The 20,494-nt window shown below is 54.1% G+C and overlaps 2 protein-coding genes across 2 annotated transcripts; one reads left to right on the top strand and one right to left on the bottom strand.

Moving 5' to 3' along the window:
* The first annotated feature begins 966 nt into the window (after positions 1 to 966).
* Positions 967 to 6,481, top strand: SYNGR4 (synaptogyrin 4). The gene is made up of 4 exons (XM_075016040.1): positions 967 to 1,062; positions 3,242 to 3,479; positions 4,477 to 4,613; positions 6,263 to 6,481. Exons 1-4 carry the CDS (start codon positions 967 to 969, stop codon positions 6,479 to 6,481), a joined length of 690 nt encoding a protein of 229 aa, XP_074872141.1.
* Positions 6,482 to 8,020: 1,539 nt separating this feature from the next.
* Positions 8,021 to 12,624, bottom strand: KDELR1 (KDEL endoplasmic reticulum protein retention receptor 1). Its single transcript, XM_075016039.1, has 5 exons — positions 12,496 to 12,624; positions 11,210 to 11,310; positions 10,289 to 10,447; positions 9,858 to 10,110; positions 8,021 to 8,784 (listed from the first exon to the last, which is right to left on the bottom strand). The coding sequence occupies exons 1-5, from the start codon at positions 12,584 to 12,586 to the stop codon at positions 8,750 to 8,752; spliced, it is 639 nt and encodes a 212-aa protein (XP_074872140.1). The 5' UTR covers positions 12,587 to 12,624; the 3' UTR covers positions 8,021 to 8,749.
* Positions 12,625 to 20,494: the final 7,870 nt, after the last annotated feature.

The raw sequence follows: 20,494 nt of genomic DNA, 5'->3' as shown, positions 1-20,494 counted from the left end.
CCACAATCAGGAAGACCCTGGGAGGTGGCAGGTCAGAAGCAGGGCTATTGTCTCATCCCAGCTATAGCAGCCAAGAGACTGAGGATAGTAGTGGGCAATACTGGGATCATGCTAACTCTGGTGCAGTCAGGGACAGGTCAGACCACAGAGCTGAGGTGATGTCATTGAGGTCAAAGGACAGGTGGCAATCACACCAACCCTGCTATGTATAGGTGCAGCAGGGTAGGAGGGCTCAGATGGCACAGACAGGGCCACAGCAAGCCTGCAGCTGTCAAGAATGACAACCGTGTGAAAGGCCAGAGGAAAGAACCAAGATTAGTTCCACCAGAGGGTCCCACTAACTGCATCCTCACCATTGTCAGGGACGGCAGGAATCTGAGTGTATCAGCTTTACCATATTACTGGATACTCACCTACAAGTGGGTCCCTGACTGGGGAGGATCAGACATCAAAACTGGGCTCAGGCAAACACTGGCATGGATCAGGATGGTGGGATGGGTCAGCACAGAGCAAAGCTCTGTGAGCCCCACCACAACCACAGTTACTTGGCTGTCAGGAATCAAAGAGCAGAACCAGGATCAAATCTTTCCCCTCTGCCTCATGATACCTGGTTGGGACTGGGAGGGTAAGAGGAGAAAGTGAATGCCATGCTTGCCCCAACCAAGTACTCTAGAAGGCATCCTGCCAAATTTCCTGAAGCCAGGTAGGGGTAGCCAGAAGTAGGAGAGGGGAGAGCTGGTCTTATATGTATTCTGTGCCATTAAATAGGGGCATCCTGCTGAAAATAAAATGAGGGGATCCAGCTGTTTGCCCTGCTTCTGTGTGACTGAGGGAACTAAAGATCATCTAGCAATGGGAACACAACACACCTGTCCTTGCTGTCCATCACCACTTTTAACCTCTTGTCTGTTTCCTTGCCTTCCTGAAGATCCATCTTCACCCCAAGGCAGGTGAGAAGATAGCAGGATGAGAAAAATTACCTCAGTTCTGCAGGAGCTCTTGGAGAACAACGTTGTCCAGTTCCTGAGGAAGCCTCAGACCATTGCTAGGATCCTAGCTGGGGTGAGACACCAAGAGAAAAAGTCTTCACACTAAATTATCCAAGGCCCAAGATGGTGACTTAGCCTTACAATCACCACTGGCTCAAGCCTCGACAAAATGTGCCCTAATAATTAATTATGAACATGTATATGATAATAGTGGTCAAAAGGTCCCAGGTAGGATTTGATCCAAATGAATTCAGTGCTTTACAAACTCAGATAAAGGGTGCTGGAGAGTTTGCAAACTGAAGTCTTCCATTCCCAGGACAGATGGATGGATACAACACACGCCTGCGTACATACCTCTCTCCTGGTGTCGCCAATTCTGTTTGAGACCAGGGAGCTTGAAAATATAAAACAACTTAAAGTAATAAATGTTTTTAAACCTCAGGGTTCACTTCAAGATTTGGGCAAGGCAGCTAATCTCTTTATATTTCACATAAATCAGGCTAGACCTGTCCTTGTAAAAAGGGACTCAAACTTGGGTATCCTGGGTTCTTGCCCTGCTTAGTGTCTTGGTTTCCCCATCTGTGAAATGGAGATAATATTTATTTCATTCATAAAGTGCTTTGAGAGTGGTTGATGAAAAGTACTTTCACTGCTTATTGATTAGCACCTGATTCCTACAGTCACGTTTTTTGCTTGCTGGCTGAGATGCAAATATTGTAACAAGTGCCCACATCTTGCAATCATTATTATTGGCGTTGAGGCCCCAGAATACAGTGTAAATTTTTTCAGTAGGGGCTGCTTTAAATGGACAATAAGCAGGACAATAGACCCCTTTTCACAGAATGGGACACAGATATGAGGTCACACACAGCCTAGAACTGAACTCAGATCTACTGTTGCCCTAACCCCAAGAGCATCCTTTCATGAGAGCAAAGCCTGTTTATTGTTACAGCACAGTAGGAGGCCAGAGTTCAGGTACCCCCAGCAATTCCAGAGCTACAAACAGAAAAAGTGTCCAAGGATTTCACTGCCCAAACTGAAAAATAATCTTTTATTAGAACCCAGTGCTGTCATCTGTCATATTGAGCATTCTTGGCAACAACTGAAGTAAATTGAAGACATAGAATCATAGAAATGCAGGTTTGAAGGGGACTTAGACCAGCCATGTGCACTGAGGCAGGACCAAATAACCATAAACCATCCCTGACAGGTGTTTGTCTAATCTAGATTATTATGATGGGCCCTTCTAGCCTTATAGTTTATGAGTCTATAATCTGTTCTTAAAAACCTGTAATGATGGGGATTGCACAGCCTCCTTTGGAAGCCAATTCCAGAGCTTAACCTCCCTTAGAGTTGGAACATTTTCCTAATATCTAACCTAAATCTCCCTTGCTGCAGATTAAGCCGATTACTTCTTTCCTACCTTTAGTAGATAACAACTGTTCACAGTCCTTTTTATAACAGCCCTTATCGTATTTACAGGCTGTTCTCAGTATGCTAAACATGCCTAGTTGTTTTTGGGTTTTTTTTTACTTTCTCCTACACCAGGTTTCCTAAAATTTTAATAATTTTTGTTGCATTTTATTATTTGTATTGTGGTGGTGCCTAGGAGACCTAGCCACAGACCAGGACTCCCATGGCACTAGGCACTGTACAAACGGGACAAACAGACACTACCTGCTCCAGGGAGTTTGAGTGCTCAGCTCCTCATTTCATTGTGTATATTACAGAATCAAACAGCTCAGGATTGAAGTATCAGAGAGGTAGCCATGTTAGTCTCTATCTTCAACAACAACAAGACCCTCTGACAAAGCAGGTATTTGCCCATGAAAGCTTATGCTCCAAAATATCTGTTAGTCTCTAAAGTGCCACAGGACTTCTTACAGTTCAGGATTGGGGTCTCATTGTTATGGGTGCTGAAGAAATAGAGATAGTTACTGGCTCAACCCAAAAGAAGAGCTGGCAAGACAATAATATTAACCGCCAGTTATCCCAGGCCTGGACAATCCCCATGGTATGTCTATCTACATATCTAACAGATTTATTGGAGCATAAGCTTTTGTAGGCAAAGACCCACTTCATCAGATGCATGGGATGAAGTGGGTCTTTGCCCACGAAAGTTTAGGTTCCAATAAATCTGTTAGTCTATAAGGTGCCACAGGACTTCTTGTTGTTTTTATGGACACAAACTAACATGGCTACCCCTCTGTTACTTATGTACATGTTAACTCTTTTCCTCTTTGCCCTTCCAGCTCTTCTCACTGATAATATTTTCATCCCTGGTGACTGACGGCTACCAGAACCTGACAGCTTCCTCCCAGCTGCGTTGTGTGCTGAATGACAATGGGGTGGCCTGCAGCTATGCCATCACAGCTGGCATCCTGGCTTTCTTGCAGTCCTTACTCTTCTTAGCCTCTGATGCTTATGACAGCATCATCATTAGCCACAAGGTCAAATCTGTCATCCTGAGTCTGGACCTGACCTTCTCCAGTAAGTGATTACTCTCTCAAATTCAAACATTCCTCTGTAGCTTTGGTAACCAACAGTTTAGCACATTGTCAAGCCCTTCTTCACTCATGCACTTTCATTCCTTTCCACTTTGGCCAGAGCCACTGGGCAAAAAAACCTTGGCATTGACACATCTTGTCTGCTTTTCTACTTCCCAGCTGGATGGAACCAGACCCATTGGTCTCTCTTCACTCTTTGCCAGTATTACATCAGCTGAACTATCAATTATGAATTATATCCCCTTCAGAGACATTTTCAATCAGAAAAACACCCTGTCTAAGGCAAGTACCTCCACCACCAGATCTGAGCAGAGGTACAGTATCTCTGGCTCCGTCAGGCAAATGATCCAGTGCTAATTTGCAGGTGCCCATAGTTTGTCAGCAGTGCTGGATTATACCAATAGTCCTAAGTAGCACTTTTCATCAGATCTCAAAGTGCTTTTTAAGGGAGGTAAATATCATGCCCATTTCACAGACATGGAAACTGGCACTGGGCAGTAAAGTGCCATACCACTGACTAACCCAGGAACTGAACCCATGTCTCCTGAATTCCAGTCCAAGGGACTCCAGAGATTCTTCTAGTTTGGTATTCCATCTCCTTCCAATGTCTTAGAGAAAGACAAAAGATCTCTTACATCCATCAGTTGTCCAGTGATGTTCTTCACAGATAAAAATACACCCCAACCTCTCAAGCAGCTTATTCCCTAAGTAGGAGAAGTTATTGAGTTTCCCATTCACAGTTAGTATAATAACCAGCTGGGAGCATTTCACGTTCTTCACTTGCTTGTTCTTTAAAATGCAGCCCTTGCTATGTGAGTCACACATGGAGGTGTGCCTCAGACAAATATGAAGGGAAAAACACTCACCCTTTGATTTTGCAAGGGCCTTTGACAGCTCCATTTCGACCTCACCATAACTTCCCTATGTTATTCCCCTATACCTGTTTGCATTGCCTGTAATCCTGCTCCCTGTCTTTCCAGTCATCTGGTCATGCATATGGTTCGTTGGCTTCTGTTTCCTGGCCAATCAATGGAACAAGTCCACTCACCATTACCTGCTGGGAAGCAGCTCTGCCCGCGCCAGCATCGCCTTTGCTTTCTTCTCTATCCCCTGCTGGGTAAGAAATTCTCACTTCTCCTTCTCAGCTTCAGTTCTTTCCAAAGTGAATACACCCCATTGATCTAGCAATCATAGCAAAGCCCCTGCTGTGCTGCCTTGTAAGAAAAGTTTCACTACTGTGCAAGAAGTAAAGGAGATTTCCCCTCTTAACTGAGACAGAATTGGCTCTTTCTGGGAAATGGCACTAATTTAAGAATGAAATTGGCATAGGGGTAGCTATTGGGATCCCCTTCTAGTTCCTTTTACCTGCAATAGGGGACCCTTCCTTCTGATCACTTAACATGGGCACAGCACTTATTTTCAAAGCAATTAATCCTTTTAACACACCCTGAAGGTAAGCCAATATATGGAGAAATTGAGGCGGAGAACTACGGAGAGCTCCTGGCTTTTTTCCTATCAAGATATGTGTTTACCCCACTAGTTGACAGACTTCCCATGCTGAACTGACAGAGGAGTCCTAGGTTTATTTCATACTGACACCATCCCCTTCATGTTGAATAGTAACAGAGAGATAGCCGTGCTAGTCTATATACTATCTAAACAAAAAAAACAGGCCAGTAGCACTTTAAAGACTAACAAAATAATTTATTAGGTGATGAGCTTTCATGGGACAGACCCATTTCTGAAGAAATGGGTCTGTCCCATGAAAGCTCATCACCTAATAAATTATTTTGTTAGTCTTTAAAGTACTAGTGGACTGCTTTCTTGTTTTCATCCCTTCATGTTTTACCAGTCCACCCTCATTCACCCATTTTGAGAGGTGCCAAAAAGGAAGTGTGATGCCTTTGTCCTTAAGGGGAGCAGCAGCTACTGAGCACCTCTTGGGATCAGGTCCTTAGACCATCTGCAAACAGGTGACTCATACTCTCCTCATTGCTGCCTGTCTGTTTTGCTGTCAGGAGGAGCCTTCTCCCAAAATCTGTTACTGAACTTCTAACTCACTCATGCTCAGGCACCAAATAAGTGATTCAGGATTTTGCTGTGCATAGGTGGAGTTACTCCAGATCAGGAAGTGGGAGCTCCTGATACCAGAAGGAAGGGGGAGCCTTCTTCAGGAAGTGCTTATTGGTTTACATACTGAGGGCCAGATCCTTAGCTGGAGTAAATCAGGTGTCATTCCAGCAAAATAATAGAGCTAGATGGATTTACACCACCAGGGGAACTAGTCCTTGAAGTCATTCCGAGGGCTTGTTCACTGAAAAGTTAGTCTGAGTGCTTCCCCTAATTTAAGTCCCATGCACATGCAGTACCTCCTGAGTTTGGGGTAGAACACTTGGCCAAACGGGGCATAGTCTAAAACTCTAAGAAGCCCAGGTCATCAGCTTCTAACATGACCCCTTTGCAGTGTGGAGGCAGGCTAGCTCCATTCCCCAGTTCCCCCTTGTGCTCAGAAAGGACAAACAAGTTGCCTTGTAATATACTTGGAAAGAATAGAGAGCAGCTTAGTTTAATGCAGTGCTCGGAACCACCAGATGTATCTCCCGAGGTCCTAGCACCACACGTGCACCACTACAGACACAGCTGGTATTTGTGTTGCAATTTGAATGTAGCTAACCTGCAGTAAGGCCAAACCCTAAGAGTAAATAAAGGGAGACGCTCAGACTAAGAATTACACGTGTGATAGGTCTCCCTGTCTCTGCCTTGCAGGTGTACCTGGGCTACCGAGCCCTGAGGGGCCTGTGGACTGAGCCCCCTGTTCCCTACAAAAAGTCCTTGGACGAAGGTGCTGTGGCCCTGACCACACTCTCTTCTGTCACCACCACCTCCATTCCCAACAGCATGGAGTATCACGGCCCCACTGATGGCTCCGCCCCCTTCCCACAGACTCCCATAGGAAACCGTCTCACTTTCCTGAATGACAATTAGATATCTATTTTATTCCCCTGCAGTAAATAAAGAGAGGGTTTTGCTTTCTCAACCAGAACCTGAGTGGCTTAATTCTAATCATAAGACAAGAGGGAGGGAGACTCGAGACACAGAGGAGTGTGAGACGAAAGCAAGCAACCACAGTTGTCAAACTCATTGGGTGCAAACGGACAAATTCCATGTTTAGTTACCACCCTAAATCCACGGCTCCATTCCCCTGCCACACTGCTGATGCCAACTGGAGATTTGCAAAGGTGGAGGATAGAATGTGTCTAAATTAGTTACTGTTCTGTCACAGTTGGTGACATTAAAATGAGCAAGACATACCCAACCCCACAGAGAGCCATGGTATTTCTGCCCTCTTCCTCCCTGCTCCTTCCTTGTCATTGTGGCTCTGCTGTTCTTCCTGCTGCATTTTCTTCTCTGTACCATCACCCCCTGCTAAAAGGTCTAGCAACAACAGTTACACTGACAATAAAGCAGCATTGGAATCAATATGTCAAGAGATGCAGGACAAGGAGGTCACATGTCTCCAAGCTTTAGTTTCAGGCTGCCTACAAACTGAAGTAGGCAGCACTGCTCTGGTTTAACCTCAGTTCTCAAGGGGAAGATTTTCTTCATAACCAGGAAGGCTGGAAACTTACTTTTAAAAAACATAGGTAAAACAGATTTTGCATCATCTGAATGTGGCACATGGGCTGTCAATTTATTTGAAATCCTTGAAACAGGAGTTACCTTGTGTGGGATGAGCAGAAATACGTGATCCCCAAAGAGTTCAGAATTAGAGCTGGGCAGAAAATGGTTTTTGTTGCCACAGACGATTTCCATTTTTCAGCAGGAAATATTACATCAAAAACTGAAATATTTCAGTTCAAATAGGCTGCTGCAGTTTGGGTACCATCTGCTCCACAAGCCAGGCTCTCTGATTGGTGTCATCCATCTCTCATGATGCCTGACCATCTCTCCACTTGCTGAAGGGAAGTGGTTCATCATGGGAAATGAAGATCATCTGAGAAGCCCAGCCAGAGAGGAGACTCGAACTATTGAGATACCCAAACTACCAGCAGCAGCGTGTCCATTTGAACTGCCATAGCTGGTGAGACCAATGGTCCAATCTAGCCTAGTACCCTGTCTTTGACATTGGCCAATACCAGAACTTCAGGGGGAGTGTACAGCAGAGGACTATTTTGAAGATATGCAGACTTGTCTTCTCATCTCGCATCCTGACAATCAGAGCTTTCAAGTTGCTGCATACATAGTGTTGTGCCCCTAACCATCTTAGCTAATACCAATGATGGACCTATCCCCCCTGTACTTAATTAAACCCACATTTCAGTGGAAAAGAAAGTAAGTTCTAATAGAAAACACTAAATGGCACACAGCAATAGCACACTTAGGACAGGAAGTGATGGAAAGCCCTGTATCCAATCAAAGGTGCCAAAGGAACAGAGGGAGGACAAAGAGGTAACCGACCACACACAAAACAGGAAAACAAAGCAGGATTCTCTTTTATTGAAAAATTTTCCCCCCAAAAAGGCACTATGTTGTTTTTTTATTAAAAAAAGAAATTTGTTTTTTTTCTGTTTATTTAAAGTGAACAAGCAATTAACCATCAATTATGTACAAAACAAGGAAATTTACAGAGTTTAGTGTGTCACACCCTCTTTGCCAATAAAAAAAATTGAGAGACAGAATCAATTCCCACCTCAAAATGAAAAAAAATGGATTTTTCTCAAAAGGAACTAGAGGCTATTTAAATGCCTCCCCCCTGTGGTGTGAAACAATGCTCCCACCCCACACCTCAAACAAGAGCACCTGAAAAAACCTGGCCTCCATCTGAGCAGACACTGACAAAAATCACACTGAAGGCACCAAAAACTTTGGTGAACTTGTCCAGCTACTCAACCAGGGAATCAGCCAAGAGGGAAGAGAGACGCTCATTTAAAATGTCCTCAGCTATTTATAAAAATAAGGGAAGAGGGAGAAAAAGAAGAGAAAAGGAGAAATGGGGTTGGGTTTTTCAAACTCAAACCCAGAAATCCATCTCTGCCAAAAAAGATGTCAGCTGTTTCCTACCAAATCCCTGCAGTCCTTTGCTCGAGTGCTAACATTTCCAGGTGGCAGTAAATACAGGAGAGCTCAGCGTGTCTTGTGGCTGGTTCAGTTGGTCAAAAACCAAAAAGAGTCTGAAACGGTACATGTCTGTAGTCTGCATGTGAACAGGCTTCCTCCTATGGGCTGATGGAGGGCAGTGGGAGCAGGATGCCACTATGCTGGCAAACTCAGCTTCTTCCCCTTTAGAACTGTGGGAGGAAGAATTTCATCATTTCTTAGGCCACTGATCTCACAGCATTTTACACCTTCACCCACCACTGATAGGCAGTCCCTTCTAGGGCAAGATGAGATAGCTGTTCACAAATGACTTGCTGACCCTGATGGGAAATGCAGCTACTTCTGGGGTGAGGCACAGCACCTGCTTCTACAAGAAGCCATTATTCAGCATCTCTGGGGTTGGGACATGGCAGCTATTTAGCAGCTCAGAGCCACATTAAAAAAAGTATGATAAACGAAAACAGAAACAACCAAATACCAATTCAAATAAGGGCCTGATTCTCAGACGGGCTGAACATGCTCAGCTTCCATAGACCTAGGAACATCTGGTCACTCTGACAAAATCCAGTCTCTTCCTTGGGTGGACTGTGATTTCTAACAGTAAGCAGCAGCATTTGACAGAGCTGGCTGGTGTGGCAGGCTGATGCAGCAGAGGCACCAGGGTCATGGGATAAAATCACCCTGTGCAGGGACTTGCCAACTTGACTTCCCCAGTAAAGCCCCATAGGGCTTTTAACAACCATGCCAGGTCTGTCATACAAACCCCCCACCTCCCGCTATGTAGGTCATTCGGCCCCAGCGCCTCATCACAGGAGATGGGTGGGAGCACAGCTGAGTTACCAAAAGTGCTAACTGGGATACAGCAAAGGGATGTGATGTGTTTTCATGTCAGAACATACAGTGAATCAGTGACAGAGCCCGTGGGTTCTGTCTCTGAGCCATCCACCTGTAACCACTATAATTCTCTGCCCTCCGAAAGCAAGGACAGAACCCAGCAGTCCTGGCTCACAGTCCCTCCTGCTCTAACCCATTAGACCCTTCACAAAACAAAAAAGCTGTCCTGTAGCACTGTTAAAGACTAACAAAATAATTTATTAGGTGATGAGCTTTCATGGGACAGATGAAAGTTCATCACCTAATAAATTTTGTTAGTCTTTAACAGTGCTACAGGACAGCTTTTTTGTTTTGTGAAGACACAGACTAACACAGCTACCTCTCTCTGTGACTATCCAATAGGCCATTGTCCCTAATCTCTGGCACGCACCTTTTGTGATGTAGAGGTAGAAGAAGTCGCAGTAGAGGATGGTCTGCACCAGCCCAGCCACAATGGCAATCAGGTCAAAAAAGCCCTCCTGGTGGTAGCGCCAGATCCAGTTGAAGAGGTAGAGGGTGCGGTAGATGCCAAGAGCAAAGAGATAGTGGCTGGTAATGGTTTCTGCCTCCCCTGTCTTGCTCACCATGAACAGCTGTGGCAGGATGGCCACCGATTCCAGGTAGATGGAAAACGTCCAGAGGATCTTAGGACCCACAAAGTGACAGGGAGAAAATGGTGAGAATTGTTCCAGAGTCTGCAGGATCCCAACACACCAGGCTCTAGGCAACGAGCCACCTTTCCTGCCTGTCCACTCCCAGCCTAACCAAGTCCCACCCAAAAGGCCTGGTGGTGCCCCCAGAGGAGAGTGGGGCCATTGTTACCTCCAGCGGAGTGAAGTCATGGTTCACCAGGAAGGCCAGCACAGCCGTGGGCACCACTAGGAACTCCACCCGGAAGGTATCATGATTCCCATCGTACGTGGCTTTGAACTTGCTGTAGATCAGCCACACTGTGGCATAGGAGCAGGCAATGTACACGACCTGGAGACACAGGTGGTGCTAGGTGGCAGCCCAATCCTCCCCCATCAGTTATCACAGGCACTGGGGAAGCAGCCACATAGATGAGCCTGTGCTAGGCATTGTGCAAACCCAGCTAAAGGCATCCCCCAGCCAAAGACACAATGACTTGGGCTGCCAGCTTACCCATAGTGCAGACAGGGACCCATCATCCTGCACAGAGACCCAGCCCCTCTGGGGTGGAGCATGGAGGCTGCTTGTGAGGAAACCCTTTTTCTGACACTGGGACACGGCCCCTGAGATGGGGTGCAGTGGCTGGTTATACAAGAGTCCCTTGCCTGATGATGAAATGCAGCTGCTCTGGAGTGGGACATGGGGGCTTGTTATACAGGGACCCCCGATTCACTGCTGAGACACAGCCACTGTGGGATGGGGTGAGTTGGATGACTATACAAGGACCCCCTCACTGTATAGTGGGGCACAGGGGCTAGTAACACAGATGCAGCCCTCTAAGATGGGGTGCAGGACCTGGTTACGTAGGGATCCAGTGCTGAGATGCAGTAGCTAGTTATATGGGAACCCCTCCCCAACTCAGACATGCAGCTTCTCGGGCTGGGGAGTGCAGGATTGGTGAAAACACACAGGACAGCTCTACGCAACGTTTCAGGGCAGGGGTGACAAAGAATGAAGCATGCAACTGAAATGCAAGGGAGGGCAGCAGCCCCTGAGGGGATCTGGGGACTGGAGAGAGGGGAGGGGCCAGGGAGCCCCTGGGAACAGCATTACCTTCATAGAGGTGTTGTAGAGGGAGATGAAGTTGGTGACCAGGTCCAGGTAGCGGGTGGTGAACACGACAGCAAAGAGAATCTGGCTTTTCCCAGAGATCCCTGCCCAAGAGACATAAGATATGTAGTGGGCATCACGGGGACAGCAGGAGGCGGTGGGTCAGGAGTGAGGGACACCGGCAACGCTGGGAGGGAGGTGAGCCCGGGGCTGGGCTAGGAGAGGGACTGTGGATGGGGAGGAAGGTGCACCGGGCCTACTGTGTCCAAGGCCTTTCCCACCTTCCCTGCCTGCGGATCGCTCTGCAGCCCGGGGAAGCTGCCAACTCCAGCCCGGGGCTGCCCAATGCAGACCAGGCCTCTGAGTAAGTCCCCAGCCGTGCGCGTGCTGGGGGGCCATGCCCCACACAGAAGTTCGCAGCACAGGCTGGGGAGCGGGGAAAGCCATGTATGCAATGACAAAAACACTAACCCGCACTATCACCCCTTTCCTCCCCTTCCCCACAGATCAAGCCATGAAACGCTCCCAAAGCCGCGTGTGTGGTGACCCGCTTACTAGGGCTTCGGACACCCACAACACCCTGCACAGCAGGGGACCTAACCTCCCAAACGTCCCCCACAGCCAGCTCGTCCCCTAAGCCCCCCCGCACCCCACAGAGCAGCCCCCAAACCCCAGCCCAGGCTAGTCGCACCTCCCTTCAAAAATACACGGGCCCCAACCGAACCCCACAAAGCAAAGGGCCCAGCCCGGTTCCCGAGGCCTGGCCGCTCCCCAGCGTTCGTTTTAGTTAGCTCCGCAACTCACCTCCGTCCCCTCTGGTTCTCCAAACAAGTCGATTTCAAGGCCTAGCTCACCGAGGGCGGGGGTCCATTGGCCGGGTAAGGCCCCCCGTTTACTTATACACCCCTTCCTCCAGGTAATTTAGGGCGCACATTAGCTCCCAGAGCCACCTTCACGGACCAGCCCCCCCGCCCCGAATCAAGCAGATCCCCCCGTTTTGTCGTTCCTTCCTCCCAAAATAATTGGCAGACAGCAGACCTGAGGGGCGGACTAGGGACCTTAGGAACCGCCGGGGACATGCCCAGTGACAAAGGGGTGCGCCTGGGGGGCTCACGCACCCCAATAATTTCCCTCTATGACATGGGACGCGGAGAACCACAATGCTTCGGGAGAAAGGCCGGTCTGAGCCAGCGGGGACCTCCCCCCAAGAGCGTCGGGGCAGTTTCCCAGAGGACTGCCGGAGGGGTGGTTTGGGGGTGCAGAGGAGGGAAAAGGGGGGCCCTCCTTACCCGCACAGGACCTCGACTTCCAAATCTTCATTAGCAGGATGATAATCGCCAAGAGGTGGGAAATATCCCCCAGGAATCGGAAGATGTTCATGGCTGCCGGGGTGGGGGGTGGGGGCCGAGAGTATTTGGGGGCCTGTCTGGCAAGATGGGGGAGGGGCGCCCCTTACTGTCTGGGGAGACCCCGGCTGGAGTGTGTGTCTGGGGCTGGAGAAACAAGGCCCGAGCAGCTCGAGGAAGGAGGAGCAAAGAAAATCCCCTCCCCCACACGGGGCTGGGCTGAGAGAAGGGAGAGAGATGACAACGTGTCCTGCCCCTCCCTGAGCCCAGAAGAGAACCCAGGAGTCCTGGCTCCCGCCTAGTCTAACCACTAGACATCACTCCCCTGCCAGACCTAGGGAGCGAATGCAGGAGTCCTGGCTCCTCTCCGCCGGCTCTAACCTCTAGACTCGACTCTCCTCACAGAGCTGGAGAAAGATCCCAGGACTCCTGGCTGTGAGCTTCGGGAAACCAGTCTGAATGGCCTAAATACCACCCCATTGTGCTCCACATCTGCCATCACCCAAGTGGCCCTTCTCTTTGCAAGAATCCTCTCCCTGCGGGCCCCAGAGCAAATGGGTCTTTGTGAGGTCCCCTCCCCCAGCCACTGTTAGCTCAGGGGCACCCCCACATACCTGCCCCCCACATCTCAACCCTCACCAAAGTACAGAATGGCCTCACCTTAACAAACACTAATGCCCCAGGGCAGTAGGAGGGGGTTCTCGGGAGCAATGGGTGGGGGCTGAGCAAGGGGCACTGGGCGGCAGGGAGCAGGGCAGGTGCTGAGCAGGGGGCGCTGGGCAGCAGGGAGCAGGGCAGGTGCTGAGCAAGGGGCGCTGGGCGGCAGGGAGCAGGGCAGGGGCTGAGCAGGGGGCGCTGGGCGGCAGGGAGCAGGGCAGGGGCTGAGCAGGGGGCACTGGGCGGCAGGGAGCAGGGCAGGGGCTGAGCAAGGGGCGCTGGGCGGCAGGGAGCAGGGCAGGGGCTGAGCAGGGGGCGCTGGGCAGCAGGGAGCAGGGCAGGGGCTGAGCAAGGGGCTCTGGGCGGCAGGGAGCAGAGCAGGGGCTGAGCAGGGGGCGCTGGGTGGCAGGGAGCAGGGCAAGTGCTGAGCAGAGGGCGCTGGGCGGCAGGAAGCAGGGCAGGTGCTGAGCAAGGGGCGCTGGGCGGCAGGGAGCAGGGCAGGTGCTGAGCAAGGGGCGCTGGGCGGCAGGGAGCAGGGCAGGGGCTTAGCAGGGGGCGCTGGGCGGCCGGGAGCAGGGCAGGTGCTGAGCAGAGGGCGCTGGGCGGCAGGAAGCAGGGCAGGTGCTGAGCAAGGGGCGCTGGGCGGCAGGGGGCAGGGACGGCGCTGAGCAAGGGGCGCTGGGCAGCAGGGGGCAGGGACGGCGCTGAGCAAGGGGCGCTGGGCGGCAGAGAGCAGGGCAGGTGCTGAGCAGGGGGCGCTGGGCGGCAGGGAGCAGGGCAGGGGCTGAGCAAGGGGCGCTGGGCGGCAGAGAGCAGGGCAGGTGCTGAGCAGGGGGCGCTGGGCGGCAGGGAGCAGGGCAGGTGCTGAGCAGGGGGCGCTGGGTGGCCGGGATCAGGGCAGTGGCTGAGCAGGGGGCGCTGGCCAGCAGGGAGCAGGGCAGGGGCTGAGCAAGGGGCGCTGGGCGGCAGGGAGCAGGGCAGGGGCTGAGCAAGGGGCGCTGGGCAGCAGGGAGCAGGGCAGGGGCTGAGCAGGGGGCGCTGGGCGGCAGGGAGCAGGGCAGGGGCTGAGCAGGGGGCGCTGGGCGGCAGGGAGCAGGGCAGGGGCTGAGCAAGGGGCGCTGGGCGGCAGGGAGCAGGGCAGGGGCTGAGCAAGGGGCGCTGGGCGGCAGGGAGCAGGGCAGGGGCTGAGCAGGGGGCGCTGGGCAGCAGGGAGCAGGGCAGGGGCTGAGCAGGGGGCGCTGGGCGGCAGGGAGCAGGGCAGGGGCTGAGCAGGGGGCGCTGGGCGGCAGGGAGCAGGGCAGGGGCTGAGCAAGGGGCGCTGGGCGGCAGGGAGCAGGGCAGGGGCTGAGCAAGGGGCGCTGGGCGGCAGGGAGCAGGGCAGGGGCTGAGCAAGGGGCGCTGGGCGGCAGGGAGCAGGGCAAGTGCTGAGCAGGGGGCGCTGGGCGGCAGGGAGCAGGGCAGGGGCTGAGCAAGGGGCGCTGGGCGGCAGGGAGCAGGGCAAGTGCTGAGCAGAGGGCGCTGGGCGGCAGGGAGCAGGGCAGTGGCTGAGCAGGGGGCGCTGGGTGGCAGGGATCAGGGCAGTGGCTGAGCAGGGGGCGCTGGGTGGCCGGGATCAGGGCAGTGGCTGAGCAGGGGGCGCTGGGCGGCAGGGAGCAGGGCAGGCCCTGAGCAAGGGGCGCTGGGCGGCAGGGAGTAGGGCAGGTGCTGAGCAAGGGGCGCTGGGCGGCAGGGAGCAGGGCAGGGGCTGAGCAGGGGGCGCTGGGCGGCAGGGAGCAGGGCAGGTGCTGAGCAGGGGGCGCTGGGCGGCAGGGAGCAGGGCAGGGGCTGAGCAGGGGGCGCTGGGCGGCAGAGAGCAGGGCAGGTGCTGAGCAGGGGGCGCTGGGCGGCAGGGAGCAGGGCAGGTGCTGAGCAGGGGGCGCTGGGCGGCAGGGAGCAGGGCAGGGGCTGAGCAGGGGGCGCTGTGCGGCCGGGAGCAGGGCAGGGGCTGAGCAGGGGGCGCTGGGCGGCCGGGATCAGGGCAGTGGCTGAGCAGCGGGCGCTGGGTAGCAGGGAGCAGGGCAGTGGCTGAGCAAGGGCGCTCAGCGGCAGGGAGCAGGGCAGGCGCTGAGCAGGGGGCGCTGGGCGGCAGGGAGCAGGGCAGGTGCTGAGCAGGGGGCGCTGGGCGGCAGGGAGCAGGGCAGGGGCTGAGCAGGGGGCGCTGGGCGGCCGGGATCAGGGCAGTGGCTGAGCAGCGGGCGCTGGGCAGCAGGGAGCAGGGCAGTGGCTGAGCAAGGGCGCTCAGCGGCAGGGAGCAGGGCAGGCGCTGAGCAGGGGGCGCTGGGCGGCAGGGCAAAGGTGAGTAGTCTCCCCCATTGTTAGTGCCAACCCCAGTGCCCCAGGCAGGGTTTGGAAGCACTGTGCTTACAGGGGAGCATAGGGGAGCCAGGACTCCTGAGGTCTGTCCCTGGCTCTGGGTGGGGAACGTGATCTGGTAGGTAGAGCGAAGGGGTCTTGGGAGTCAGCTCTGTGACTCCCCCCTTCTATTCGAGGCAGTAATAACACTCCTTTCCCCCAGGTTACCCCAAGAGACTGGGTTCATGTTCTATGGGCATCTAGGTCCCAGCCCCAAACTAGGGCAATTCACCCAGGCATCTGGGGTGGGAGTGCTTAGCTAATAAGGACAGAGTGATTTGGGGGTCACCCAAGTGCTTCAGCGTCACTGGATACCCTGACACAGAGGCTGGTGCCACCCACAGATCTCCATCCTGTGCCTAGCAGGAGAGACGGCTTGGCAGTGCCCGGCAGAGCCCGGGTTTGTGGGGGGGCTGTAAGCTGCCAGGTCACCCTGCCCTGCTAGCAGCTAGTTGAGGGAGTGGCTGGGAGGAAAGTGCCGGCCAGTGCATGCAATGGCTGGTGAGCGATAGAGAAGAAATTTTGCTGCACCCTTGCTCTGCCCACTAGACCTCACCCTCAAGCCCTGGGGTCGAGCCTGAAAATCCTGGCTCGCCCGCTCCAGTTTACCTCACACCCAGTCCAGGGCCCCTCTCCCAGCACTGAGATGTGGCCCCTCTGGGGTGGGGAATGTGAGCTTTTTATATAGGCAACCTCACCCAGGACTGAGATGTTGGCCCCTCTGGCTGGGGCACGGGGGCTGGTTATACAGGGACCCCTCATTGAGCCTGGGCTGTGGCCCCTCTGGGTGGGGTGTAGGGGCTGTGTGACAGCCACACAGAATGGTCAGGCTAAGAGGGTAAGAAGAGAGTCTTCTGCCTCAGAAGCAGGGTCCAAGAGATTGGGGGTGGGAGGTGGGCCTTGCCCGGAGTCCTCAGGACGTAGCAGGACCCAGACGCCAGGGTCCACCGAGGTAAAAGGCACCCTAGACCATCCACGAGCCTCAGTTCCTGTAGCTGCGCCCCTTCTGGCCAACAGGGGGCAGCACCAGCACAGGAAGCGGCATAGCCAGCCTCCCACTGCTATCCAGCCGGCTGGGCAAACTCCAGGCAGTGGTGAGAGCAGACCCCGAGGGGTCACTTCTGCCCCATTACACGGGGATGGAAGCCTGGCCTCCTACTTTCCAAACCCAGTGTCTGCAACTGAGCCAGGCAACAGGCTACAGACAAGCCATGGGCCAGGTTTCCTCATTTTCACCACTAGGCCCCCGTCGCCTTCAAGAGCCAGGGATTGAACCCAGGCATCCTGGATACCAGTGCCTCGTTGCACTCTAACCACTAGCCTTCACTCTCCACCCTGCACCAGCAAGAGAACCCAGGAGTCCTGGCTCCCAGCACTTTCCTCACAATCTTGGCTCCATGTCCTCATGTGCTGCCCAGCAGCGGGGGGCCCTGGTGGGCTGGGGGACAGCGAGAAAGGGGAGGTGGCACCTGTTCATCGCCTCTGCCTAGCAAAAGCAATGGGAGGCAGCTGGTGATGGGGGTGGGATGCTGGCGTGGGCGGGTGCTATTCCCCGTATGCTGCCAGGGTCAAGCAGCTGGCGCTCCGCAGCAGTCACGCTCCCCTGTTTGCTAACTATGCTGGTTAATTGCTTTCCAATTCACATGAGGGGAATGGTAAGCAGGACAGCCAGCCTGCTGGGGGGAAGTGGGAGGGGCTGTTAGCCAGGATTCCTGGGTTCTCTTCCCAGATCAGAGATGGGAGTTGGGACTAGTGGTTAGAGCAGCAGGGGCTGGGAACCAGGACTTCTGGGGGCTTGTGAAAGGCAATTCATTGATATTTCTGAAAGGCCTTGGGTAGGTGCTTAGAAAAGGCTATAGACTGAGATTAATAGCTCTGCTCCAGTTATAGCTTTTATGAAATGCAGCTGCCTCTGGGGTGAGGTGCGGGGGCTGTTTATATTGACTCCTCTCACCCAGTGCTGGATTGTGGCCCTGTCAGGGGTGAGGCATAGGACCCAGCTATATGGGGACTCCACATCTGGCACTGAAATGAGGCCTCTCTGGGGTTGGGCGCAGGGGCTGGTTATATGGGAACCCTTCACATGGCGCTGAGATGCGGTCCCTCTGGGGTGGGGCATGGGGACCATGAAACATCTCACAGGAACTTCTGGGGCAGACAAGATTTATGTCACAATGGCAGGAGAATTATGGGATTGGCCCAGGACACCTGGTTTCATGGCACAACTTCGGAGGGAAAAGGCCAAGGGAGAGGGGATGAGCTCAGCATCCTCACTCATACGGGACCCCTGGGGCTGTGGGTCCAGAGCAAGGAGCATTAGTGGAGCCATGTGTTGTGTGGCGAGTCTCCTCCCTCTCCATTCCTGGAGCCTACTGAAGGGGAATTTCAGGGGCCCATGGTGGGGCAGCAGGAGTTCACCACCCCCTCCACCCAGCGGGGTAAGATCAGCCCCTGGCCCAAGAGCATCCCAGCTGTCCCAGTTCCTTTCCTGCTCAGTCCTTCACCCCAGCCCTCCCAGAGCCAGGGAGAGAACCCAGGCGTCCTGTGGTCCCCCTGCCACCCACTCTAACCACTAGACCCCAATCCTCTGCCAGAGCAAGGCTGGCACTGATCGGCTCTCTCCTCACACCCAGCTGGCACTCTGCCGTTACATTTTCTATCGTCCGTGTCTATTTTTTCCTCCTTTCTTCCTCCTTCCCCTTGTTCTCTGCAGAGAGCGCGAGCGTCACGAATGGGGGACGGGGCCTTTGTTCCTGTGAGTTGCCTTGCTCCCCGCTGCTCCTAACCAGCCCCAGTCGCAATCCGACACATCGTCGTGCCTGCTTCAGCGGAGTGCGGGGACTGACCGGACAGCACCGTGAGAACAGACAGCTGGACTGAGGTGCTGGGGGGCGGTGCTGGGGGGGAGTCAGTGGGGGCACTCTTCTCCCCAGTGCTGTCTGGCCCCTCCCTGGGTTGCCCTGGGTGGGTGAATCTTTTGGCAAAGACCTCTCCCATAGTGACTCTGGGGTTCACCCCAAAAGGCAAACACAGCCCAAGGCAGGAGGGGGTTTTTCACCACTGGCCCACAAGTGTCTGAGCCTTGCCACACCCCAGGCCCCACATTGGATGGTCCCTCTTTGGTTCAGGGCTCACTGCAGGGGAAGTGGTCCCCCCACCCCCTGCTCTCAGCACCAGGGCCTGTAAGGGGAAGACCATCCCAGCCACTCCCCCTGAGGTGTCACCCCTTTACCAGCCACTGGTCACTCTTCCATCCACCTAACATCCTAGGCCCTGCTTAACTTGCACAGCAGAATACTACAACTTGGGGTGCTCCAGGGGTTAATCAGCCACAGGCTTCTCTGGGAGGGGGACAGGGAGGGGAAGGTTGTCTTTGTGTACCTCTCACACACTCCCCTAGGGGACATACATCCTTTGCACCACACCCACACCAACCCACCCACACACACACACACTCTGAAACAAGCATCCCTTGGACACACATACATACCCCTCTGCTACAGACATCCTGTGCACACAGGCGCACACACACACCTCTAAGGCATATGTTTATTGGACACACACTCCTCCACTATCTACACACACGTATGTGCGGTCCTCTGATACATACATCCCTTACACACTTGTACACACTCACACCCCGTTACATGCACTCACACATACATCCTATGCATACACACATACACATGCCCATCAGCTACGCACACATGCACACACCCCTGATGCACACATCCTTTGCACGGACCATACATCCTCACACATGCATACACCCCTCTGTTGAACACACACAAGCACACCCTCTCACACATACATCCCTTGCACAGATCATACACTTGCACATACACACACGCACCCATCCCCTTTGTTAAACACACGTGTGTACACCGTGACACATACCTCCTTTGCATACACACATAAACCCCCCACTACACCCGTGTACTACCCTCAGAAACACCCATCTCTTGCACACATAGTCACACACACGTATGCCTCCCTCTATCACATACAACACTTGCACAGATCTTACACACTCATGCCCCCGCTGCTACATACACCCGTTGGGCAACCCCTGCCCCATACCGCTAACTTTCCTTGCCCTGCCCTGACGCTGCAGGTAGGGGGAGTGGGGATTTGGTGGAAGCGCGGGGGGGTCCCATACCCCTCCTCCCTCTCTCCCCTCCCCTTGCGCCCCATCCCTCTCCCTTCACCCCCCCCCGCACTCACACACCCCCTTCCTGCGGCCATGGCTGGGCTGGGGCCCCTTCGCTTCTGGCAGCCTGGACCCGCAGCGCCGGGCTCCCAACCTGCGACCGCCTGGCTGCGAGGCGATGGGCTGTGAATGTTAATAACCCTGGTGCTGTGTGTGTGTGTGTGTGTGTGTGTGTGAGAGAGTGAGTGAGTGTGTGTGTGTCCCAGGCGGGTTGTGTGTGTGTGTGTGTGAGCGAGCCAGCCGGGGCGGGTGCAGCTCTGCGTTAGAGGAATCAAACCACCCGCTCCCCCCTACCCCCCCTTCCCCATTGCGCGCTCCCCGGGCGCACGGAGAAAGGTGACCCGCGGGGAAGGGGGAGGAACCACCCCGCGCTGTCCGGGCCGCAGGGAGGAGACCCCGGCCGGCGGATCGGCCATTCTGGAAGGCGGAGAGGCGAGGCCCCCCCTGCCGGAGGAGCCGGGGGTGGGATCGGGGCTCCGGGCGGCCGGAGCCGCACCAGACGCGTTTGGCACCGCGCTAACTTCGGATGCAACATGTGTAGCGGCTGGCGGGCGGCGGAGCGGGAGCTGCTGCAACCTTGAGGAGGGACAGACGGGGGGCGGCGGGGAGTGGGCATGTCGCCTCCTGGGAGCTCTCCCCGCGGGGGGGGTTAGCCGGGTTTTCTCCAGGCAGGACAAAGTGGGG

The sequence above is a fragment of the Carettochelys insculpta genome, chromosome 22, assembly GCF_033958435.1.
Source record: "Carettochelys insculpta isolate YL-2023 chromosome 22, ASM3395843v1, whole genome shotgun sequence".
Classification (NCBI taxonomy): Eukaryota; Metazoa; Chordata; order Testudines; family Carettochelyidae; genus Carettochelys; species Carettochelys insculpta.
Note: the sequence above shows the minus strand (reverse complement) of the source record. Positions and strands in the feature narration are given on the sequence as shown.